This window comes from Procambarus clarkii, chromosome 51, assembly GCF_040958095.1.
Source record: "Procambarus clarkii isolate CNS0578487 chromosome 51, FALCON_Pclarkii_2.0, whole genome shotgun sequence".
In the NCBI taxonomy this organism is placed as follows: Eukaryota; Metazoa; Arthropoda; class Malacostraca; order Decapoda; family Cambaridae; genus Procambarus; species Procambarus clarkii.
This window is the reverse complement of record NC_091200.1, coordinates 5,946,624-5,971,687: the sequence shown is the minus strand read 5'-3', so window position 1 is coordinate 5,971,687 and position 25,064 is coordinate 5,946,624. Positions and strand designations below refer to the sequence as shown.

At 40.6% G+C, this 25,064-nt stretch overlaps 1 protein-coding gene across 12 annotated transcripts in view; it reads left to right on the top strand.

The window, feature by feature from the left end:
* LOC123774618 (CUGBP Elav-like family member 1) overlaps nt 1-19,524 on the top strand; it is a gene marked incomplete at its 5' end in the record, with an annotated part of 187,982 nt that extends 168,458 nt beyond the window's left edge. For all 12 annotated transcript variants that reach the window (XM_069303907.1, XM_045769103.2, XM_045769100.2 and 9 more), the window contains 2 exon segments: nt 5,934-6,064; nt 15,125-19,524. In XM_069303907.1, the coding sequence (XP_069160008.1) occupies nt 5,934-6,061 (128 nt within the window).
* Nucleotides 19,525-25,064: the final 5,540 nt, after the last annotated feature.

Here is a 25,064-nt window from a genome sequence, read left to right as displayed (position 1 = left end):
TCTTTATCTGGTCGGTGCAGTGCTCGCTCTGCTCGCTGGTCGGCTTCTTGGAAGGGGCCCTGGCCTCTTCGCGGGTCACCTCATTGATGGTCCAATGGGGGGAGAGGCTAGCTCTTCTTCTTCTTCTTCGCAATACATACAGTTTGCATGAATGTATATCCTCCCGATGACTGCACGTGTGGGAATGTGGAAAGATGCGTATATGACAATGCACAACAACATATCAATGGTCACGACGTGCCTGAGTAAAGAAGAAAATGATGGTGTCAAGGTGGGCTAGGATAAATGCAAAATAAACAAGAGGAAAGGAACACAGGATGGGAATAAAGAAGACAGAAGGAGAACGCAAAGCGTCGCCGCAGTAAAGAAACCGAGGTACAGAGGCAGGAGAAGAAGAGGGGGGGGGGGGGGGGGAAGGATGGGAAGGAGAAAGGAAGGGAGGTGCGAGCGGAGGAAGTTACAAGGAATGATTGTGTAGAGGGGTACAGTAAGTCAAGATGGAACAGGCGAGGTTAGGACAGGGCTAAGTACGTAGATGGTATCCGGAGCCTCACGACTGGGACGCTAACGTATCTGACTCCGCAGAAGCGCCAGCAGGACAACGGGAGGAAGACCTAGTAATGGCGTGAGGACAAGTCGTGGGAGAAAGCGATGTAAGTGGCCCATCAGGCAAGGTGGCAGGGCCCTTGGAAACCAGGACGATGGAGGATTGCTTCCGCTTGGTACCGGGGGCAGAGATGTGCGGCAAGGCAGCCTGGGGAGAGATACTGGGAAGGCTCGCCAAAGAGTTCCAAAAGGCGTTGTCCAGCATCGATTCAAGCGCATTGGAGATAGCAGAGGGAGCTGCGGGAGGATGGACATCAACTATAGAAAATGCGGAGGAGAGGAGCGACGAGTCAGTCTCAGGAATGGGAAGAACAGACTGTGGAAAGAATTGTGACGAGGCGGACCGGCACCATCTCGAGTGCATCCACAAAGCAAGCGACAATAGCGTCAACAAGACTGGGACTCAGTTGAATGGCGGGTGGGAGAGAAGCAGCTTTAGGGGCGAGAGGAATGTCAGTGACAAACAGGTCAGACACAGGCAAAGGGGTGGCGGCGGAGGGGGAAGTGGTGGGTGACAAGGAACTGGGGCAGGATGAGGCAAAGCACGACTGGAGGGCGGAGTGATGACGGGAAGAGCCTTGGTGAGCGCCGCAACATAGTAAGGACACTGCTTGAAAGTGATGGCATGATCACCACCACAGTTGGGGCAACAGAGCTTGTCGGACTCAGTCACGAATGTAATGGGAACCAGAGTATTTGCCACAACAGATGATGCAGCCATGGGAGGTATGGTGAAAACCCTTACAATGAAAGCACTGAAAGGGACGGGGAACGTACACCTCCAATTTATGGAGGAAGCCATTAATCCAAACCCGATCAGGAGGAAGAGGGAGTCAAGAAAAGTAAGGAGGCCAGTGCCGGCATCTCACAGGTCGCCATCAATTCCATGCATAAATATCTTGACACCAAAGATCAGAAGGTCAGCATACTGCAGTTGCGCCTTGATGTCGTCCTCACTAACATCAACAACATTCCGGACCTCATCTCGTACCAAACGGTCACCCAGAGACATATAACAATGGACCTTGTAACCACAGATATCAGTAATGTCCGAAAGCACCAAGTCCCTGGAGGAAGCGTGGTCCACGGCAATCAGGTTCCTGCGTTTATTCGGCCTGAAATCGTGCACCTTGATCTTAAAGAACTCGGCAACAGCTTGATAGAAAAGACTGCGTGCTCTACTATTTCCAAAAACACTCCGATCAGTATCAAAGGTGATGATTAAGGTCAGTAGGCCAAGAGAACTCGTCTGACCGGGAGGGAGTGGAGGGCGTGGAGACAGAGGTTGCGAGAGGTCACAGGGCACCGCAGGATGCAGGCGACGTTTTACCTCCAATCTATTAGCCTTACCATGTTTACTGTCCAGCAAAACACCCTCGGGATCCTCCTCCAAGACCGAGAGAACGTCGTGACCGGAATGCGTGCCAAGGGACAACGGGTCCTTAAAACCCTCAAAGGGATCGGAAATGTCCATGGAAGAAACGCGGCGCGAACCACGATCCATCGCCATGGTCAGCCGGCAAGACACGAGGCTGGCTCTGTTTGCCCTTGCTTGGTCACATGATTTGTGGGCATTTCGGGTCGTGTTTTCTAGCCTGTGGTGGTACTGGGTGGCTCCTCTTCCTCTCGGAGGCTTGGGTCTGCTGGGGCAGGCTTCTTTCCCTGCGCCCCGTCTGGTCATCTTGGAGCGAGTGCATCTGGGCATGGTCGAAACGACCTAGTCCCTCAAGTGGGTTCTCGCTTGTTCCAGTGCCGAAACGGAACTGTGCGGATCTTTGATTCATTCTGGATTTGTCTCGTCTGAACTGCTGGATCCCTTGTCCCTCCTTCCGGATGACCTCTCTGTCCCAGATCCAGCTTCTTTTGAGGCCGGGATGGTATCTCTGGCCCTCTGACACATGTTGGCGCATCCCGATTCATCCGGGGTTCAGGAACTGGTTAGGTTTTGTGGTGGGGAGGCGTGCTTCTTGTTTTCATTGCCTTACATGTGGCCGGCTTCTGGCACCTCACATTTTCACGCGTCTTGCCTGGTTCGTGGTGGTCCGTCTGTCTGCTGGGTATTCAGGTGTTGGCCCTACCTCGATGACTGGTTGGCGTGGGCTCCCAGCTAGTCTGCTTGTCTGCTCACCAGAGGTTTTTTTTTTCCTAGGTCGTCGGGTTCGGGTTCCTGGTGAACTTGGGCAAGTCCCGTCTGGTTCCGTCCCAGGTTCGGGCCTGGCTGGGCCTCCTGGTTACCTGGTTGATACCTGGTTGATGGGGTTCTGGGAGTTCTTCTACTCCCCAAGCCCGGCCCGAGGCCAGACTTGACTTGTGAGAGTTTGGTCCACCAGGCTGTTGCTTGGAGCAGTCCGCAGGCCCACATACCCACCACAGCCCAATAGGTATGTCTGAGGTATGTCAAACGAGAGGCCTCGTTTGAGCCTCTCGGACCACTTCTGTGTGTCTCCCCTCTGTGGCATTCTTTCAGCTGCAGTCCCACCTGCAGCTGTTCCTGAAGGGGTTGTGTGGGTGTCTGAATTTCGCTGTGCTGGTTTACCCGCCGTGTCGGGTCTGGCTTCAGCGTCTGTTCTGGTTCCTTCGGGGGACTTCCCCTCTGCCTCTCTCACGACCGCGGGGTTCAACCCCTGTGGGCCTTGCGACGGTTGCTGCGTCGCCGGCTTCCTCTTCGGGGTTTTTGGGGTTGAGTGCCTGGGTGCCTCCCCGATCCCATGCTTCATGTGTTCACGGACGCCTCGTGTCTTGGCTGGGGCTTTGTGACCAGTGCTTCCAGGCTGGCCAGGGGTATTGGGCTCCATCCTTTAGTCGGGCTCACAGCACAGTGTGGGAGTTTGCGGCAGGTTGGCTTTCTCTGCGGTGGGTTCGGATCACTTGGGCCTCTACGTTTCGGTTCCGGTGGTTCCTTGTCTGAACTGCAAGGGTTCTCTTCGGTCTTTGGCTCGTTGGGACTGGTCACTTCTGGTGACTCATCTGTATGGGCCCCCCGGCAGTGGACTTCTTTGTGTCGATGTGGTCCCGGCATCTCCCGATATATGTGGCATCCTTCCCCGACTGTGGTGTTTTCGTGGTGGACGCTTTTTGTCAAGACTGGTCGAGGGGTTACTTGTACCTCTCTCTCCCTCCCCCCCCCCCCCCAGCCAGCTGGTGCTTCACGTTCTGACTCGGTTGGAGCCTTCCCGGGAAGAGTCGTTCTTGTGGCCCCGCGGTGGCCGGCCCAGCCTTGGTTTCAGGCGCTGCTTGCTCGGTATTCGAACCCTGGGTGTTTTCCGTGGCTCCGCCTCTTCCAGCACCTCCAGCGGGTTTATTCTACTCCTTCGCGCTTTGCGTTTGGTCCTTTTGACGCAGGTGTATCACCTCTTGTTTGGTGATCAGGTGGCTTCATTGACAGTGACCCCCCCCCTGTGGTCTTCATCTGTCGCTATACAATAGCAACAGTATGATCTCTCTTGGTGTTCTTTTTGCCTTTTCCTCTTTCTTTGTAGGTTGTCTTCTATTTCTGTTTGGGTTGTCTTGTTCTTTCTTTCTTAGCTCTTTCAGGGATGTCATCTTATGCCTAATACTGTCACCTCTCCTCGTGCAGCACTGGCGAAGCCGCTTCAGCTTGTGTTCGGGGTGGATGTCCCTTCCACCCTGTTTCGTAAGCTTTCTCATGCTTTGTTTCGCATCTGGCCTGCTCATGTGCCTCTTGAGCTGTCCTAGTCCTTGGACCTGGTGCTCTCCCTTTTTTTTCTTCTTCTTGGTTTGTGGTGGCCCCTTCAGTTTGTGATTGCTTTTAGAAGTATTTGTTTCTGTTGGCATTGGCCTCTTGGGGTCTGGATCGATGTGATTCCTGCTCTCCTCCGGCGCAGCTGCCTCTGCTCTTTCTGTCCTGGTAGACGTTTTGTTCAGTTGCAGCTGTCTCCTTTTCTGGCGAAGAACGTGACAGTGGGTTTTAGGAGGGACCCTTGGGGTATTGATGCTTAGTTGGCCAGGCTGGGGGTATATCATGTGTTGTCAGGTTGCGGCCCCGAACCGTTACCTGCACACCTCGGCCTCTGTGGCCGTGGACGCACTTTGAGTTGATCCAATTTCCCTCGTTTCCTGTTCCAGGACTCGGGTCTCTCAGGTCATCCGCAGTGTTCTTAATTCTAGCCAGTCTGTGGATTACCCTCGTGCCCATGATGTTCATAAGTTTGCTATTCTGCCCGCTGTGTTTGGGAACATGTCTTGGGCTGATAATCGGGTACAGGGGTTTTGGTGGTCGAACAGGGTCCTGGCCACCCCTTATTTGGTGCATGTTCCTGGTCCCAGTCGTTCATGTGTTGCCTTGTGTCGTAGGTTGCAGCAAGTTGTCTTGTCTTTGAGTTGAGGCAAGTGGTGCGGCTGCCTCCTGGGTAAATCCCCATTTTTACTTATCTTTGGTTATGGAGCTCCAGGGAGCTGAAGGGGCCTCCCACAGAAAACCAGCATTGAATGTAATGAAATGCCATTTTGTGGGTGAGCCACGGAGGTTCCTTGGCACCCTTCCTCCCTCCGATTGGCAGTTTTGTTTTTGATGCTCAGCCTCCGAACTTAGGTTTGAGTAGCCGGCACGAGGGTCCGGGGCTCTTCCCACCCCCTGCGCAAACAAGCAGCACGGCAGCGGTAAATGACGTCTGTTGATTTGCTTGCTTCCTTTGTGTTCTTTTGGAGAGCTCTGTTTCTCTGTTCAGTCTTGGGTTTTTGCAATTTCCTACCATGTGAGATTTTTTTTGAGATGCCTAACTTTCTGGGTGCCTAACACTGGGTTGATGGCAGAAGGAATACTCCCAAATACAATGGGGGTTTCCTAGGGCCATTGCATCCTGCGCCTCTCTGAGGGGGTCATGTTCTGGCTAGCAGTCCCTGGTAGGCAGATCTCCATTGACTGAAGCCCCAGACTAATATAGCGTAGAGTATATCATATATCTGATAGCTTAAATAGCTCCAGGAAACCTCCAGAGCTCACCCAGAAAAATGCTGTTTCCTTACATTCAACGCTGTTTTTTTTAGCTTATGTCAATCAAACAATTGGTAAATAAGAATCAATCACATTTTGATACTTAGACTGATGGATTCCAACAACAAACTCTGCATTCTAGTTTGGAGATAAAAAAAAATATATATTTTTTAAGATACTTTCCATATATACAGATATAAGTGTACTCAATGTGTTTGTGCAACATACATTTTCATATAAACCCACTTCTGGCACTAAATGGAGCATTAGGTAGATAAGTTGACATCGAGATAGGTAATAATCAAAGAATAATGTGGTTAATACTATCAAATTAATTTTTGTTTTATATATTGACAAAATATTTTGCTTATAGGATTTGTCTCGTATGACAATGCTTTGGATGCACAACGTGCAATTCAGCACATGAATGGTCAACAGATTGGTAACAAGCGCTTGAAGGTGCAGCTGAAGCGTTCCAAAACTGACTGCAAGCCATACTAACAGGTACTTTTATGTTAAAATGAATACTCATAAACTGTTTAATATAATTTAGCTAGTTTCACTACTTCAGTAAATAATAATTGCAATTTCATGTGCTGACAGGTAATGTCACTTTTATCCTTTATTATGGTATATACTTAACTGAAAATATAAATGAGATTAAGTAACATTTATTCAGACTAAGAACTGACAATCAGAAGCAACTTGTGCCTGTTTAATAAGTTCCTGCAATGAGCAGTTTCAATCATTTGGTTATGTCATCGACAGTGCTGTGGACACGTATCCCTTTCCTGTAAATAGAAACATCAATCACAATACTCATGTTCAGGGATGGTGTTTAATTTCTGTGTGGAATATTACGTGTATGAAATGTTTGTGCAATTGTAAAGTATATTAATGTGTACAAATATTCGTCCCTTAAGAAGTCTTTCAGAAAACAGTAAGTCAGGAAGGAGTCATGTGAAGCCTAGTGCTCAACTTGTAGTTATGTATATATTGTATAGTATATCTTGTGGGCCTGCCAGTTAATTGATGACTGTTAACGTCTATGAAAAGTTTCAGTTTTTCTTGTTTTAGAAATAAGACTGCTTATGGCTAACAAACAATTATGAGTCTTGGTGTAATAGCTATTTGAATTTTTTGTATGCCATATACAGTACTGGTAACAGATTATGATAATTTATTATATGAAATATTATATAACTATGTGTATGTGTATTATGTATGTATGTGTGTGTGTATATATATATATATATATATATATATATATATATATATATATATATATATATATAATAAAAATATGTCGTACCTAGTAGCCAGAACACACTTCTCGGCCTACTATGCAAGGCCCGATTTGCCTAATAGGCCGAGTGATTTTCTTTATTTTTAATAAATTGTTTCCAATTAGTTTATTTGAATTATTAGTATTATATTATATTAAGAAGATAAATTATTGACTTAATTGTGTTAGTTTAGGTTAGGTTAAGATAGGTTAGGTTAGGTTAGGTAGGGTTGGTTAGGTTCAGTCATATATCTACGTTAGTTTTAACTCAAATTTAAAAAAAAATTAACTCATACATAATGAAATCGATAGCTTTATCATTTCATAAGAAAGAAATGTTGAAAAATATATAAATTCAGGAAAACTTGGCTTATTAGGCAAATCGGGCCTTGCATAGTAGGCCGAGTACAACGTTCTGGCTACTAGGTACAACATTATATATATATATAATATATATATATATATATATATAATATATATATATATATATATATATATATATATATATATATATATATATATATATATATATATATATATATATATATATATATATATATATATATATATATATATATATACACACACACACATATATACAATAGAACCTCGAGTGACGATCGCCTCAAATGGCGAGCATTTTGGGTAACGATCGCCCAGATCGCCAACAATTCATCTCGTATGGCGACCACTTGTTTGAATGATGACAAGACCACATGGTGGGGTCGCGCTGCTTCTCGCACATTCTCGAACGCCTCTTACGATGCAAATATATTATGTTGTTTTTGTTTAAAGATGCTAATGATGCTGGGATATAAAGGGGTGCTGCCAAGATGTTTTAAAGCAATGACTTTTTTTTTGTAGAAAAAAGAAATGAAATTTTTTGAAATACAACAAATGTCAAAAAGGTTCGTCCGGTGCTCGGCAGGTAGACTGCTCCATGTTTTTTAACACTTTAGTGCGCGCGGCACTCCCTGAAAAAAAAAGCGGGTTGTGCGCGCGGCGTTCTGGGCGCTCAAGCGTGAACACAAAAAAGTTTATCATCTTTTCACGCTCCTAACATCAATTCTCGAGCTACGTTTTTCATTTTGGTATCAATGCGTTGGCAATAAAATTCTCTACAAGATCATATGCATAAAATGTCACCCAAGCATTTGCTATCCCACCACGAAGTAAATAAACACGAAGATGACTCGCTGTGACACCCAAACAGGAAGTAAATGTTCATACTCTTTCGTTTGTTGCCAGCCTCACAGTCATCCTACAGCGCTTATTTTGTTATCACTGAACTCGCAATAAAATTCCCCACCCAGACATATGTCTATCAATGTCTAATTATGTTCCGCACGAGTGTGGGAACTGGGCGAAGCGTTAGCCGTGATTTCAGCAGCGACGACACTGTTGTGATGCAGCGCTTTGAAAGTTTATACTTATTTCACTGTCATGACATTATTTCTCGAGCTACGTATTTCATTTTTATAGCAATGTGTTCGCAAAAGAAAGTTCTATAAGGACGTGGGTAGAATTGGCCAACAGAGCGTCAAATAAATTTGTGGCGAATAAAATCTTACGCGAATCTTACTCGTGTTTGTACCCGTGAGCATAAAAAGTTTTTACTTTGCTCATGTTTTTTCAAGTTAATACTTGATTCACTCCGTTTTTTTTGTTTGTACAGTGTTCGGAATAAAATTCTCTACACAGACATATGCATATAAATGTAGAATCATGATCGCGGCCAACACAAGAGTGTGTGGAGTGCGCGATTACCCTCGTTGTGACACCAATTCAATGGTCTCTCCTCTAAGTTACAATACATTGCCGTTTTCTCAAATAGGCACAGTGCCTATTAGAGAAAACAAAAATTTAATGGCAAACATATTCATACAAACCCCAAGTCGATCGAGTAGTAAATACCCAATATAACACTGTCCGTAAATTTACGTCGTGATCCGACAAGCGGTTAGGGAAACCGCCCGTAAGTCCAAGTCGAAAATTCAGGAAAGTGTTAAATAAAAAAAAAAACGAAAAATAAAAAAAACAGTTGAAACAATTTGAAAAATGGACAAATGCCATAAAGGTTCGTTCTGTGTTTGTCGGGTCGCTGCTTCATTATTGAGATGTAAATGAAAAATACAAAACAAATGGAACACATTTGAAACAAAGAAAGATTGTCATAATGGAACAGCCTACTCGACAAACACTGAACGAACCTTTATGGCATTTGTCTTTTTTTCAAATTGTTTCAACTTTTTTTTTTTTTATTTATTTTTTTTTATTTAAGAAACATGGAGCAGCCTACCTGCCGAACACCGAACAAACCTTTTTGACATTTGTTCTGTTTTTTAAAATTTAAAAAAAAAATTATTTTTTATATTTTTATTTGAGAAACATTGAGCAGCCTACCTGCTGAACACCGAACGAACCTTTTTGACATTTGTTTTGTTTTTCAACATTTTTCATTTTTTATTTTTTTTATTTTAGTTTTTTTTAATTTTAATTTTTTTTTATTTAAGAAACATGGAGTAGCCTACCTGCCGAACACCAAATGAACCTTTTGCTATAAGACAAATGAAAAAAATGGAACAAATATGAAGAAAGAAAAATGTCATAAAGGTTTGTTCAGTGTATATAAGGTAGGCTACGCCATTATTTAAAACATCGAATATCATATTGATGTTTTTCAGTGGTAGAATGGATTAATTTGATTTCCATTATTGTCAGTGGGGACATTCGTTTTGTATGATGTCTCCATTTCACATGACGATCACAGTGCCAGAATGGATTAAATTCGTTATTAGAGGTTCCACTGTATATATATATATATATAATTTTTTATTTTATTAAATAATAATCATTTTTATTATTAATGTAACATAATATTTGTGCCAGTGAGTAGCTTTGGAGACTCCTGATTGATTGTTTAGCCTGTAATATGACAGGGTATAATTCTGTATGCGTTCAGATTGCTCAAAAGCTCTGTGATATATCTGCTGTTGTCATCTGCAGTGTTAATGCCATTATTCTTTACCACCACTTTATTACATCTATTTAATCACTATACATCCACAAAACAATGTTGGTATTTAACTTGGAAACTGTGCTATGATAAATGAACAGTTCTAAAGTGGTGAGTCAAGAAGTCCCCTGTGTTTGTTGTGTTACTGCAACTCAAGCTGATGACTTGATATGGTGATGTTGTGTTGTATGGTGTTTTATAAATATGATATGAAGAATCACATACTAAACACTTAACTCATATTCAGTAGAGAAATAGGTTTTAATTGTAGTCTTCTGAATAATAAATAAAATTATTATTCATATTTAATACATTTTATATTTCATTGTGAATAGCCAGGCTTTCTTGTGAGAAATTTACAATATATACAGGTCACTATGAGAGGACATCAATGCAAAAAGTTATTTCTTATAAATATGCAAGATTCTCAATTTAGGTTCCTTACCTTGAAGGTTCACATGAAGGTTCCTTGCTACCTTCATGTGTTTTCGGGGCTTAGCGTCCCTACGGCCCGGTCGTCAACCAGGCCTCCTGGTTGCTGGACTGGTCGAACAGGCTGTTGGACATGGCTGCTCACAGCCTGACGTATGAGTCACAGCCTGGTTGATCAGGTATCCTTTGGAGGTGCTTGTCAAGTTCTCTCTTAAACACTATAAGGAGTCAGCCAGTTATGCCCCTTATGTGTAGTGGAAGCGTATTGAACAGTCGCAGGCCTCTGATGTTGATAGAGTTCTCTCTCAGAGTTCCTATTGCACCTACTTAGGTAAGAGATAGAAAGTCCGTCTTTATTTAGTGAATGGAAGAATTAAGAATGACAAACTTTTTCATTTTGTACACAATCTGTAAGTTAAAAAAAATAATGCAAAGTGAAATTCTGTGTGTTAGGAATCCATTAATAAACTTAGAACAAGATTAGTTCAAAATATTGAAAAGAACTTCATGATTAAATATAGCTTTGAATTTTTCACAAGGCCATAATATTTGAATTTCATTAATATGCAAAGAAGGGAAAGGAACTATCAAGAGAAAGCACCAAGCCATTACGAATATATAGCACCTGGAAGGGTCAGGATAAGGGTTTAGGGTGGGATGAGGCGAAGGAATGGTGGCCAACCACTTGGATGATTGGGAATATATCACCGACCTGCATGAAGTGAGACCGTACCTCTACCGTCCACCCGAAGTGGCTGGGCTAATATGCCAAGAGAACAATAAGAGATGCATGATATAAAACATTTTAGAACTAAAAGGATAATCTACAAATATTTGCTTAGCTAAACAAACTAGGGGGTTCAGTTCCTGAATCGATTATGTGCCTTGGTAACCCTTTACACCACCGCCCACAGGATGGGCTTGGGGTCCATAATAAAGAAAGAAATTGAATTGAAAAATGGGTGAATGCAAAACAAAGTAGTGTGGGCTGGAAGGTAATTAAAAGTCATATGACTGTATAAAGGCCTCTTAGATAGTATGATCTTATAAAGTATGGCAATCTTTGTCATTTATATTATATCATCTAAAATTGTTATGTGAAGTCTGTCAACTGGTGTGGCTACAAAGTATAGTGACTGGTATGGCTATATAAAATAATGTATAATAAAATAAATATGTTTATTCAGGTAAGGTACATACATACAAGTGATGTTACATTAATGGAAATACCATAAATGGTATGGCAATTGATATGGCTTATGTAGGCAATGGCTATATAAAGTATGGTAGCTCATGTGGCTGTGTAAAGTATGGCTATGTAAAGTATGATAACTGGTATAGCTATGTAAAGTATAACAAAAATGCTATGACTGTGTAAAGTCTGGCATCTGGTGTGGCTATAAAGTATAGTAACTGGTGAGGCTATATAATGTATGGCTAATGATATGGTTTAAGTAAGGTATGGCATCTGCTATGTAAAGTATGGTAGCTCGTATGGCTATGTAAAGTCTGGCAACTGGTATGGCTATATAAAGCATGATCCGCTGGAATGGTTATGTAAAGTATGGCAACTGGTGTGGCTATGTAAAGTATGGCAACTGGTGTGGCTATGTAAAGTATGGCAACTGGTGTGGTTATGTAAAGTATGGCAACTGGTGTGGCTATGTAAAGTATGGCAACTGGTGTGGCTATGTAAAGTATGGCAACTGGTGTGGCTATGTAAAGTATGGCAACTGGTGTGGCTATGTAAAGTATGGCAACTGGTGTGGCTATGTAAAGTATGGCAACTGGTGTGGCTATGTAAAGTATGGCAACTGGTGTGGCTATGTAAAGTATGGCAACTGGTGTGGCTATGTAAAGTATGGCAACTGGTGTGGTTATGTAAATTACGGCAACTGGTGTGGTTATGTAAAATATGGCAACTGGTTTGGCTACATAAAGTATAACAATTGATGTGGTTATGTAAAGTATGACAGCTGGTGAGGATAAGTAGGAAGTCGAGACATGAGAGTGCAGTAAAGGAGTCGAAGGCACAAGGAACATTGTGTAGTAACATTGCTACATGAGAGAAGGATACAAGATGCTAAAGCTGATTACAGTTGTTGTATACCGTATAGCATATTTAGTTTGGGGTACTGTATTTAGGAAGGCATTGGCATGACCATGGAAGGGAAGGGAATTATCAGGGGAAAGTGCCAAGCCATTATGACTATATAGCACTGGGAAGGGGTCAGGATAAGGATTTGGGATAGGACGGGGGAAAGGAACGGTGCCCCACCACTTGGACGGTCAGGGATTGAACGCCGACCTGCATGAAGCGAGATCGTCGCTCTACTGTCCAGCCCAAGTGGTTGGGGGGGGGGCATGACCATGGAGTGATAGCCCATAAAATGAGATCAGTAGGAATAACAGGTAAAGTGTGGCTTGGATTTTCAACTTTCTGTCAAACAGAATGCAGAGAGTGACGGTCAATCAAACAAGATCAAGCCCAAGTGCAGTGAAAAGCTCTGTACCCCTGGGCACAGTTCTTGCACCACTGCTGTTTCTCATTCTTATCTCTTATATAGATAGAAATACTAGTCACAGCTTCATGTCATCCTTTGCAGATGATACAAAAATCAGTATGATAATCGCCACTGTAGAAGACTGAAAAACTACAGGCAGATATAAATAAAGTATTTGATTGGGTAACTGAAAATAGCATGTTTAATGGGGATAAGTTCCAGGTACTGAGGTATGGTGTAAACAAGGAACTTTAATGAAACACTGGTATAGGACACAATCAGACCTCCTCATAGAAGGAAAGCAACATGTAAAAGATCTGGGAATTATGATATCGGAAGACCTGACATTTAGTGAACATAACCAAGCAAATATAGCGGCGGCCAGGAAAATGATATGATGGATTATGAGAACATTCAAATCCAGGAACCCCACAGGAATGATAATACTATTTAAATCACTAGTGCAGTCCTGGCCTGAGTATTGCTTGGTACTCATTTCCCCTTTTAGAGCAGGAGAGATCTCTAAATTAGAGCGCATACAGAGAACATATACTGCACGCATAGAAATGATAAAACATCTGAATTATTAGGACCGTTTCAAAGCTCTTAAAATGTACTCTCTGGAAAGGAGACAAGAAAGGCATCAAATAATATATATATGGAAGATACCGGAGGGTCACGTCCCAGATTTGCACTGTAGAATAACAACATACTGAAGCGAAATATACGGAAGGAAATGCAGAATAGAACCATTGAGAAGTAGAGGTGCCATAGGCATAATCAGAGAACACTGTCTTAACATCGGGCTTGGGAGAGTGGAGTATGTATTTGATAATGGGAAGATATAGTATGATAATTCAACTTCGTTGTGAAGTGTGCTGTTAATGCAGTCTGTGTTCTTTTGGATCCTGTGCATTTTGTGTTTGTGAGTAAGAGTGAAATGGAAATTCTAGTCTCAGGATAAATAATTATGATGTCCAGAACCGATAAGTAAATGCTTTGACAATGTGGGTGTCATTTTACTTTTGTCCTATGACAAAGTAGTGGTTTAGAGCATGTATAAATGTTTTGTGAGATTTCATGCAATTAATCGGAACCATGTCAATGAAAGTTGGGTTACAGATATTTGTTGTATGTAGTGATCTCTCAGATGGGCCAGTATATTCAACATGTAGCCTTGTATTTATTGGATAATTTAGTATTTTTATAAATAAAATTGAATATACAGTAATTAATAGCAATATTTACAAATATTACTCCTGGCTATTCAAGAAGTGCAAATTGTACATTAAATTTTCCAGATGAAGAGTTAACTCGCTTGTCATTCCATAAGAACTAAGCCTTGTTAGTATTTATGTATACTGTATATACTTAAATTCAGAAGCAAAAATAAATAAAACCACATATATTCTTGTATTCAATAAAGGTGTTCATGTGGATTGTCATCTGTCCTTGTAAAATGATTTTAACAAATAATATTTTGTCAAATGCAGACAAAGGTAGTTACTAAAATGTTCTTATGTTTTGGTACCATGTGTTTAAATGTAAATGTATGCTGAATGTAATAGTAATGAAAAGATAAAAGGGATTTTTGTATCACTTAATTGTTTGAAATTCTGTTCATATAGGGTCGTACTATTCATGAAAGTATTTCCCCATAATAACTAGTAGATGGAGCATTAAATGCTGTCTTCAGCCACCAATGTGCAGTGTGTTTAGGTTTCTAATATTCATTTAGTTAGTTGCTTCCTCTGTTTTTTTTAAGATGCCTGACACAAGATGCATTATGATTTTCATTTGCCATGTTATGTACCAGATCGACTTCACCATCCTTGGAAGGTGCCTCTCCATTTATTGAAAAAATAAAGCACATTAATTTAGTTGTTTTAGAAAAAGCCTAACTGTATTCCTTTACTGTCAGGCTGTTTTAGTTTATGCTTAGTGTTTATTTATGGTCATCACTACATGTATTGTCACATGTTTGTCCCAAATATTACACTACTTTGTCCTTGAACACTTTAAATTTGAATGTTGAATGAGAATCAGTTTCTGTTTTTAATGGCTGTCATCACAACACTCAGTTCTCTCTGGTGATCTCGTATTACACTATGCGCAGTTTTATTGTGTCCTGTTTGCTGTGCATGCATACAATCACCAAAAAACATGTATGTGATACATTTTCTTCTAGTCATAAGAAACATTCCAAATAAATTCTTTTAAAAAGTCATTAGGATAAGAATCAGTTTCATGTTGCATGGATCCTCAAAAGTTTGGTTTTGTGCAATGACTTATACGTGTTTTTCTTTTTTTTTCCGTTGGCGACCTAGCTGCCATGTTGTGCTGTTCTGCCCCGTGCCCCGTATTGCCTGCCGTCCGTATAACAGTGTCTACGTCCTTCTCCCATCTTCGTAGCACGTCTCATACGTACGTATGTATACGTATGTGTATGCCATGTGGTTGTATACACTGTGCAGCTGCTGTCAAGTCACTCATGCTAACAGATTACTAACCAGTCATCAAACCTGTCAGCATACATAAACATGATAGGCATCAATTAAACCTTGAGCAGTGCTTGTCATCAACACAGTTTTGATATAATGACAAGTAACTTCACCAAAAGGCTATCGTTGCTATTCTCTGTACAAACCAAAAATGTTTAATGATATATACATACTACATTTTTAATAGTTGTTTACTTAAGGAATAAATGCTGTATACTGTCTTTTTATCAATTTTCTAAACCAATGATAACAGAAAGAGATGGTTCAAGGTCGCTTCTAATAAATGACTAACTACTCATTTTTATTGGTGAGTGAACTCATAAGATGCGACGGTAGCTACTTGCAAAAAATTTTCTTGCAGAAATTTAAAATTAAAACAGAGTTAGTTGTTTTTTAATTCACATTTAGTTCCATATATGACAGAATTAAGATTTTCTATGGAATGGACATTGGTTCCATATATTTTAGTAGGAATTATACATGGCAGCTTTACAACTTCAGACATTAACTTGAACATAGATGATATCCTTATGTACTTATTATGTGCCATGGCTTCTTGAAACATGTAAACACTAAATATTGTGTTTTAGATATATATTTCATGGAATACATGTTTTGTAAATGTGCTAATAAATCTGGATGCATGCTTATAATATTCAAATATTGTCTTGTACTTCAATGTACTGCACAAAGTGATTATTAATTTTATCAGTACAAAAGTGATAACTTTTGTATATTGATTGTACTCCAAGGTCATATTTTTATAGCAGTCTTTGCATTGCTAATTTAGGACATTGATCAATGTTTGTCTTCAAGAATTTTTAGATATAGGATGACAAATCTTCCAGTCATTTCAGCTCTCGTAAACACCTAAGAACACTAAGAGGAGGTGCTTCAAATATTACTTCAGATAGTTAATAGTTACCCAGAGCGAACATAAGGGTGAAAAAGAAATTACCCTGCTCTCACTGGCTACCTATTATTAAACACAACCTCTGTTATAGTATTTAAAGCATTCAACAACTACGCTTAGAGTAGGACCTGATATAATTACCGATAGGTTCATCTCTTTAGCATAGCTGTGATATTAAGCGACTGTGCTTACACATTTATTAATTAGTTAACAAAGTGCCATAGACTGGCAATAGTGAATGTAGGCCATTATATCTCTTCATTTTCAAGGGAGGCACATTTTTGAAGCATTGCTAATGGATTCTTTTAGTGTTCTTACTCATTGAATTCGGTTTGAGAGTTTTTAAGGATACCTCCATGTGTCAGGGGCCAGGACGGAGAGTAGCCAAGAAGAGGCAGTGTTGGGCAAAGATGATAACTAGTCTAACATTGGGAGTTTCCATTAAGAGGGCATCCCCCCCTTCAACTTTGATGCTTCATTCATAATTTTTTTTTTTTTTTATACACGCAGTACATATTTCAAAGAATGCAGTGGAAGTTTGCCACAAAAAGTGGGTTGGTTCTCTGCTCACATTTCTCATATTAGATGAATGATGAATAATGTTCAGCCAACGTCTTATTCACTTAAATGAGTGATTAATAAAGCTTAAATAAGTAACTATTATCTTTTTATAAAATGCTATATTCCACAGGTGGGAATATTGGCTAAAATGATTTTTTATTTAATTTTTTCTTTTCATTATAATATTTTCATGTAATTTCTTTCTGTATTTTATTTTATTTATTTTTTAGTTTTTCTATTTTTGGTCAGGCAGATTAGAAGGTGAGACTTGTTACTATGAAAAACACAAGGTAGCAGGTCATTGTGATTTCAGATAGACAAGTGTGTCTGTCTGGCTCATAGCCCTAGGCTAACCAAAGACTATGAAAATGTGTTTGTCTATGTTTGTTGTACCCAAGCCACGGTATTGAAGGGTGTACAACCCATTAACCCTTGTCACTGCTACGTCTGTTTGCCGAAAATGGAGTCTATACATGTTATTTATTAAAACTGGTATGTTGATGTTATTCAGTGTCTCCTCTGTTCCTTTTCCAGTTTTATTGACTGAAGTGGGGTGTTCCATTTGAATGTAAGGCAGACAATTCACTCGCCAAAAGGTCAATGCCATCTCTGTGCCTTTATTTTACATTGCTTACATTTGTGCTTATATTGCAGCTATGAGGAAGCCAGTCCTAAGTTCCATTAAATGGTCCGAGAGACGTTAGAAGATACCCTGTTACAATATAGGAGAGCTTTCATGTGTAGGTGGATGTGCTATTTAATGTAGTTGTGTTAAAAGATATATATATAGAGGTAGGTATAGAGGGAAGTTATTGATTTATTTGATTCTGTGTTTTTGATTAGTGTTGTATTCAGCAGTAAATATGGTAAATATATATTCAGTGTATCTAATGTGTTCTGTTGGGTTTGTTTCGAAGAATCATTATGTATGCATGTAGTCTTTAGTTGTTTGGTTTTCTTTGATTTCACAGGTTATGTCATCAAATCATTTCCTCGATGTAACCTTTTACCTCTGTAGGCTCTAGCCTTTTTGTTTTATGTTATACTGGTGTGTGATTCACCATTGATTCTGCAAGATGATGGGTTTATTTGGAGTTCACTGAAGACATCTTACCTTGACAACCAAGCACCACTTTATTTTATCATCAGAGTTTTTGGTGAATTTGTATCCCAAGTGTAAGGTTAGGTGTCTTAGTTTTTTCTGTGTACACCTATAAGAAGATGGTCCCATTTCTTTTGTGTGTTGTATTCTTCTGCTTTTGTTAACTTACCATATTGTAAAAAAAAGTTACTGAGTAAGGGGAAGTGATTTACAAATACTGGTCTGTATTTGTAAAGTTATTAATATGAATTGTAATTTTAATAGTTTCATTCATTGGAAAGTATTATAAAATAATAATGTGTCCTATACTGTAATATAAAAATTGAGTAACCCCTAAAGAAACCATTTTAAGTTTGAGTATATTTCTTCTGTAAGGAGTTATACAGTATTTGGTATCAAATTAATGCACTGGGGACAATTTATCAATAGTAATAGTAAACAAAACTGTTTTTTGTACATGGTCTCATAAGGCACAGTGTTTGTAATTCTTCCCCATCTCATTAGAGTGACAGTTTTCACTCCTCACTTCTTGCAGCGGTTATCGTTAAGCTACCTGTACTCAGGAAAGACTCTCATTAGGGAGTTGTTGTCCTGTCCCTATTAGCCAGAGGACTAACATTCAGAAGAAATATGTGATTTTGAGTCATTGCCACACCAATATGTGTAATTATTGTTCACGTCATATAAGGTATTTTCCATTGATTGTGGAAATTTATATTTATGTCAATGGAAACCCTGTTCACAACCTATAACTTCATGCTGGATGCCAAAAGCATGGCCCCCCATTTCAGGCTCTGAAATGTACTGTGATTTAAGACCACTGAATGTGCATATGTGTAAATGTTTTGCTTTGTATGGGTCTGTTAGGAATGACAAATTTTCACCCAAAAAATTTAAAAAAATTGAAAGAGTTGAAGCTCCTGTCTTTAATAGCCATAAAATAAAAAGCATTTTAATACACAACATTAAATACAAGCTAATAAAACAGGCGACATGTTAACAGTCACTCATGCGTTATCATTACTAAAGATATCGGTCATGTGGTTATCCGTTTCCTATTTACTTTGTCTTACTCCTCATGTTGTGAATTGGTTGTGTAGGGCTTTGAAATGTATGTTCAGTGCCTGTTTGGGGAGATAATAGAAGTGTATTGTCTGCTTGCACATTATGAGTGTACTTTAAGAGAAGTGTTTTACAGTAATGCCTGTCAAAAAGAGGAAAATGTGTTATCCCTTATGTGTTTATTTAAGAGCTAGTAAGTCGAGGCCTAATATTAAATCATATTCTTGTGTGTAGAAAATAGAAGATTTTTTTTATTTTTATTTTTTGAAGTTGTAGTATAAATAAAAAGGGATGTCAGAGATGTATTATTAGTTGTAAAGTAGATTAATTTTGTAGTAATTTGCAAAGTACAGTACAAGTTAAACATTAAATCATATTAAAATTTAAATCTAATTTTAACTTCTTCTGTTTTGACAACACAAGAAAACACCTGTTTAACTTCTTCCTGTTTGGATGTATCATTGTGCAAGGGGACAATACCTGTCATGTGAGTAGTTGTAATTTTCTACTTCCAAGCAGCCAACCCGTAATTTTGTAATGAAATGTACAAGGATATAGCAGCAGAAGAATAAAGTATTTTCAAAGGAATTCTTAGTATCTTTTACAACCTGTATTTCATCTCATCTTTGTGAAGTAATTTATAAAGATAATCCCCTGGGTTTAAATTCTGCACACCTTCATCAGTAAAGGCCAAATGTTCATTAATCCACTTTCCAAAACACCTCTATATGAATGAAAATCAGTTTACACACTACTCACAACTGATGATAATGCATACTACTCACAACTGATGACTTTTCTTGAACAATGCTTTTTTTCACATTCTCTGCTTGAATTGTACCTCTCTAAATACTTCATCTACATACTGCAAATACCAATAATTGCCAACAGAATATAATCACCCAACTTCACCTAATCTAAGCCTAAGTATACAACACACAGTATGTAATATGTAATTTATATTTGAGAACATACTAATTTTGAATGTATCTTTGAGATTGGTTACCACTTGAATCGAGCATAGTGTGAGGAATGGTTGAAATTCAGAGGTTTCCTGGGGAGAGCCCTTTCAGCTTCCCGGAGCTATCCAGGCTGATATGTATATCCCCAACCTTTGGCATCAGTCAGTGTGGATGGCGTTCGAGGCCTACCAGGGACCACGAGCCAGAACCTGGCCCCCTCAGAGATGCATGAGGAGCAATGGCCTATAGAAATGCACATGTGATTTGGAGCACTCTTATTTCTGCCATCGATCGGGACAGGCACTCAGAAAGGTAAGCGCCTCAAAACAAATGCCTATTCTGGTTAAAACAACAAAAATAACCAAACGAGTGGACAGAACTCTCCAAATGAAAACGAGCAATCAATCATGACGTCACATGAGCTGCCTGTCTGTGCAGCTCTCCCCTCCTCGGGAGGGGGAAAGGGAAGCCCCAGACCCACCATCATCAGTTCAACATGATCCAACCATCAGTTCTTAGGCTGATGTGATTGTGGCAGGGTCAGGTGGCTCCAGCTCCAAATTCTCTTGCTATGCTGTGCTTGGCGTTCAGTACTTCTCTTACGGGAGTGTGCGAGCTGGGAGTAATATTCACAGGTACTCGGGCTGCATGTGCTTAGGGTTACCTTTCCTGAGTGCCCTGTAAGTACTGCCCTTGGGGCTTGGGGTTGTCTTCCACAAGTCACCTTGGGGTCTTCCTCTGTGGTCTTTTGCTGCTTGGTAATTGACCGCCCCGAGTGTTGGGGGTTTTCCTGCCATGTTTACCTTGTGGTAAGTGGTAGTTTATTGCACTGGTTTATTGCAATTTCAAGCACCTTAATGAGTGCTTGTTCGCTCTTGCCCTTCTGCAGGATGTGGTGGGCGCAGTTCAGCTTCACATGCAGGTTCCCACCCTTTCGGCTGCGCACTCGTGGCTTGTTGGCTTCGGTTGTGCATTTCTTTTCCCTCCTGGAGATGTCTTCTGATTGGCTTGCGGAGGATGTGGAGGCGCTTCGTGCTGTTCCCAGGGTCTGGTTTGGTCGATGCCATTTGGCAGGACTGATCGAGGTCGGGGTTCTGTACCTCTTTCCCCTGGTTCAGCTGTTGCTCCAGGTCCTGGCTTGCTTGGAGGCTTACCAGGGAAAAGTAGTCCTTCTGGCCCCATGGTGGCCGACCCAGCCTTGGTTTCAGGCACTGCTTGCTTGGTGTCCGAACCTGGAGGTTTTCCCGCAGCTCCACCTTCTTTCAGCAGATCGGTCCAGTTCGTTACGAGACTGGTTCGATCTTCTCAAGTTTTCGCATCTGGAGTTTTTGACTCAAATCTATCACCATCTCTATGATGATGAGGTGGCTTCCTTGATGGTGTCCCACCTGCGGGCTTCGTCTCGGCGGCAGCATGAAGTTTCCTGGCAGTCCTTCCAGTTCATGTCTCTCCTTCATTGTACTTTGCTTTCGGTTAGGGTTGTTTTGTCCATTCTCTCGTGGTTGTTTCAAGACCGTCCTCTGATGCTGAATACTATCGTCGCGTATCGGGCGGTGCTGGCGGAGCTACTGCAGCTTGCTTTCAGTATTGATGTTACTTCTGCACCGTTTTGCAAGCTGTCTCAGTCGTTGTTTCACTTCCGGCCTGCTCATGCACCGCCTGAGTCGTCCTGGTCTTTGGAAATGGTGCTTTCATATTTGTATTCTTGTTTTGTTGTGGCCCCTTTGGTTCAGGATTGTTTTTCTAAGGCTCTTTTCTTGTTGGCATTGGCCTCTGGGGGTCGGGTCGGGGAGCTTCATGCCCTCCTCGAGCGCAGGGTTTTTTACTTTTTTGGTTGTGGTGATAGGTTTATTCGCTTGCAGCCGTCTCCTTCATTTCAGGTGAAGAATGAGACTGCTGCCTTCCAGAGGGAACTTTTGGGTTGTTGAAGCTTTGTTGGTCAGGCCGGGGGTTCATCATGTTCATCACTTTGGATTGATCTGGTTTCCCTTCTTCCCTGTTCCCGGGTTTGGGTCTCTCAGGTTGTCCTCAGGGTTATTCGGTCCAGCCAGCCTGCAGTCTATCCCCGTGCCCACAACGTTCGTAAGTTTGCTGCTCTTGCTGCCGTGTTTGGTAACCTGTCTTGGGCTGACATTTGGGAACAGGGTTTTTGGCGGTCGAACAGAGTCCTGGCTGTACGCTACCTCGTGAATGTTCCTGGGCCTAGTCGGGCCTATGTCCCTTTGGTTGCAGCCAGTTGTCTTGACTTTGAGTTGAGATGTGAGCATCGACCGCCTCCCGGGTAAGTCCCTCTAGTTTTTGTCTTTAGTGAAGTAGCTCCGGGAAGACGAAGGGGCTCCCACCAGAAAACCAGCGTTGAATGTAATGAAACAACATTTTCTTGGCGAGTCCTGGAGGCTCCCTGGCAACCCCCCATCCCCTCAGTTGGGGATTTTTTGCATGTTTTGACATCCAGCCTAAGAACTAATGGTTGAATTGCCAGCGCGTTGGGTCTGGGCTCCCCCTTCCCTCTCCAGGGGAGGGGGGAGCTGCACAGACAGGCGGCGTGGCTCGTGTGCCATCGTGCGTGGTTGTTCGTTTTCATTTGGGGAGTTCGGTCCACTTGTTTGGCTATTTTCGTTGTTTTAACCAGAATAGTTTGTTTTGAGGCGCTTATCTTTCTAGGTGGCTGTCCCGGTCGATGGCAGATATAGAATGCTGTAAATCACATGTGCATTTCTATAGGCCATTGCTCCTCGTGCCTCTCTGAGGGGGGCCCAGGTTCTGGCTCGTGGTCCTCGGCAGGCCTAGAACTCCATCCACACTGACTGATGCCAAAGGTTAGGGATATACATATCAGCCTGGATAGCTCCGGGGAGCCTCCGGAACTCACCTAGAAAATGGCATTTCATTACATTCAATGCTGGTTTTTTCACTTATCAATTTAAGACTAAATGCAATTTTCATATTATACAGCGTGAAGTCCTCATTTTCAGGACAACATATCTATTTTGCAGAAAATTCAACACTGGGTGCCAAAATCATTTCAGAACTAAGTCAACTCTCATACTAGGAACAGTTGAGGGACTTAGTGGCTAACAACACTGCAAACTGGACATGACAGGCCTGATTCCATCAAAACTTTTAAAATATTAAACAATTTGAAGGATCCAGACTATTTATTTAAAAGGTCAGATATGACTCATATAAGGTGCAATAGTTTCAAGCTTAACAAGCTACAATGTAGAACAAAAAACAGGAGATGCTTTTTCACCCACAGGCTTATAAAACCCATGGAACTGCCTACCCACTGAAGTCGTAAAAGTGGAAACATTGTTTCAATTTAAGGTCAAGCTGGATAAAATCATTAGGACAAATGGGGGACCTGTAACAAACCACCAGCTTCCTGTCCTCATAGAGGCCACTAGTAAGATGGTGGCCCTCAGGTAAATTCAGGTAAAATGTTAAGTATCTTTGCAAAATTTTTCTACTTAATCACCAAAATTTATTCTCTCTCAACTCAAAGTACTTTTTTGCATGTATATCTGTTATGAAATGAATAAATAATACATATACTGTATATACAGTATATATATATATATATATATATATATATATATATATATATATATATATATATATATATATATATATATATATATATATTATATATTATATATTATATATATAATATATATATATATAAGTATATTTTGGTAGCAGTCTTTCTTGTAAACATATGTTGTTAAATATGACCGAAAAAGTAAGATTAATAATTCTAACACAAATTTTTTCAATATGTCTTATGTTTCTTTTCACTGTCGATGGTAATTGAAAAATCATTCTCCAAAATTCATTTTTATTTCTAGTTTGATGCGACGCTTGAACGCGTTTCGTAATAACTTATTACATTTTCAAAGACTTTAGTTTATACACACAACTGTTTTCAGGTTACAGTCACCCATATATTGTTTACACTAAATCCTCTACTCATAAAATTCCTGAAGGTGTCGTATATACTACAAAACATGAACGTATTTAAATGTAGAATTGGTTATGTCCGCAATCATTATATGGATAGTGTCATAACAGGGGAGCATTAGCGCCTCTGGTGGTCAGAAGCTTAATTGTATTACAGGTTGACAGTTTTGATATTATGGTCAATCAAGGGCGAGTCCCACTTCATAAAATGTGGTCATTTGACGACGAGCAGGTGATTGGTGTGGTTCAAATTGATTAAGTGTGAATACAATAGATCTATGTTACAGCTGTAATTGTTTAATCAATCATAATATAGAAAGTAGTGTTCCTGTGTGTACTTAATATTACGTTATTCGTTATTATTCTTTATAGTTTATGTATTTAGGCAAAACATATCACTGAGTGTGTCAGGTGGCAGCCTCAGGTGTACCTAGTGGTTGGTCATTAGGGCTCTTGTATTCACCTCATTTACCTAACTGACCTTAAGACGTGGTCATTTGTCTCCGCCTCCACCGGGGATCGAACCCGGAACCTCAAGACTACGAATCCGAAGCACTGCCCACCCAGCTGTCGGGGAACAATATTTTTTTGGATAAGTTGCTCCACAGCATTTTTGCTTGGCCAACTCGTCCACTTACAAACTACGTTACTTTTCGCTCGTATGCACACTCGGGCTTAAAAAGGACGTAATTTAAAATGTAATCGGCTCACGAAAGTGACGTACTGTCCTGTTTTCTATTTTGGATCCTCTGGCTTAGGCTGTTAGGAGAGGAAACTTTCAATTAACGGTTTTCATGAGGTTTTGAAACCTTAGGAGAACTTCCTGCTCTCCTAGCCAAATATCCCCAGTTTATTTATTTATTTATTTATTTATGCATATACAAGAATGTACATAAGGAATGTGAGGATACAAATATGGTAATTACAGTCTTGTAAAGCCACTAGCACGCGCAGCGTTTCGGGCAGGTCCTTAATCTAAGAAAATTTTAAGGAGGTAAATACTTGCAAAATTTATAGACAAAAAAATGATAACAGATTACATGGAATGAAAAAAAAAAGATGAGAGAAAATTATAGGTACAGTATATTAAAGCACATAGGTAGCTATGATTGATTGCAATGACAGCTTAAAATGGTAGTTGACAATGGTACAGTTTGAAAACTGTAGGTAGTAACTAAGTGATTGTAACCTATCCACCGCTGCCCA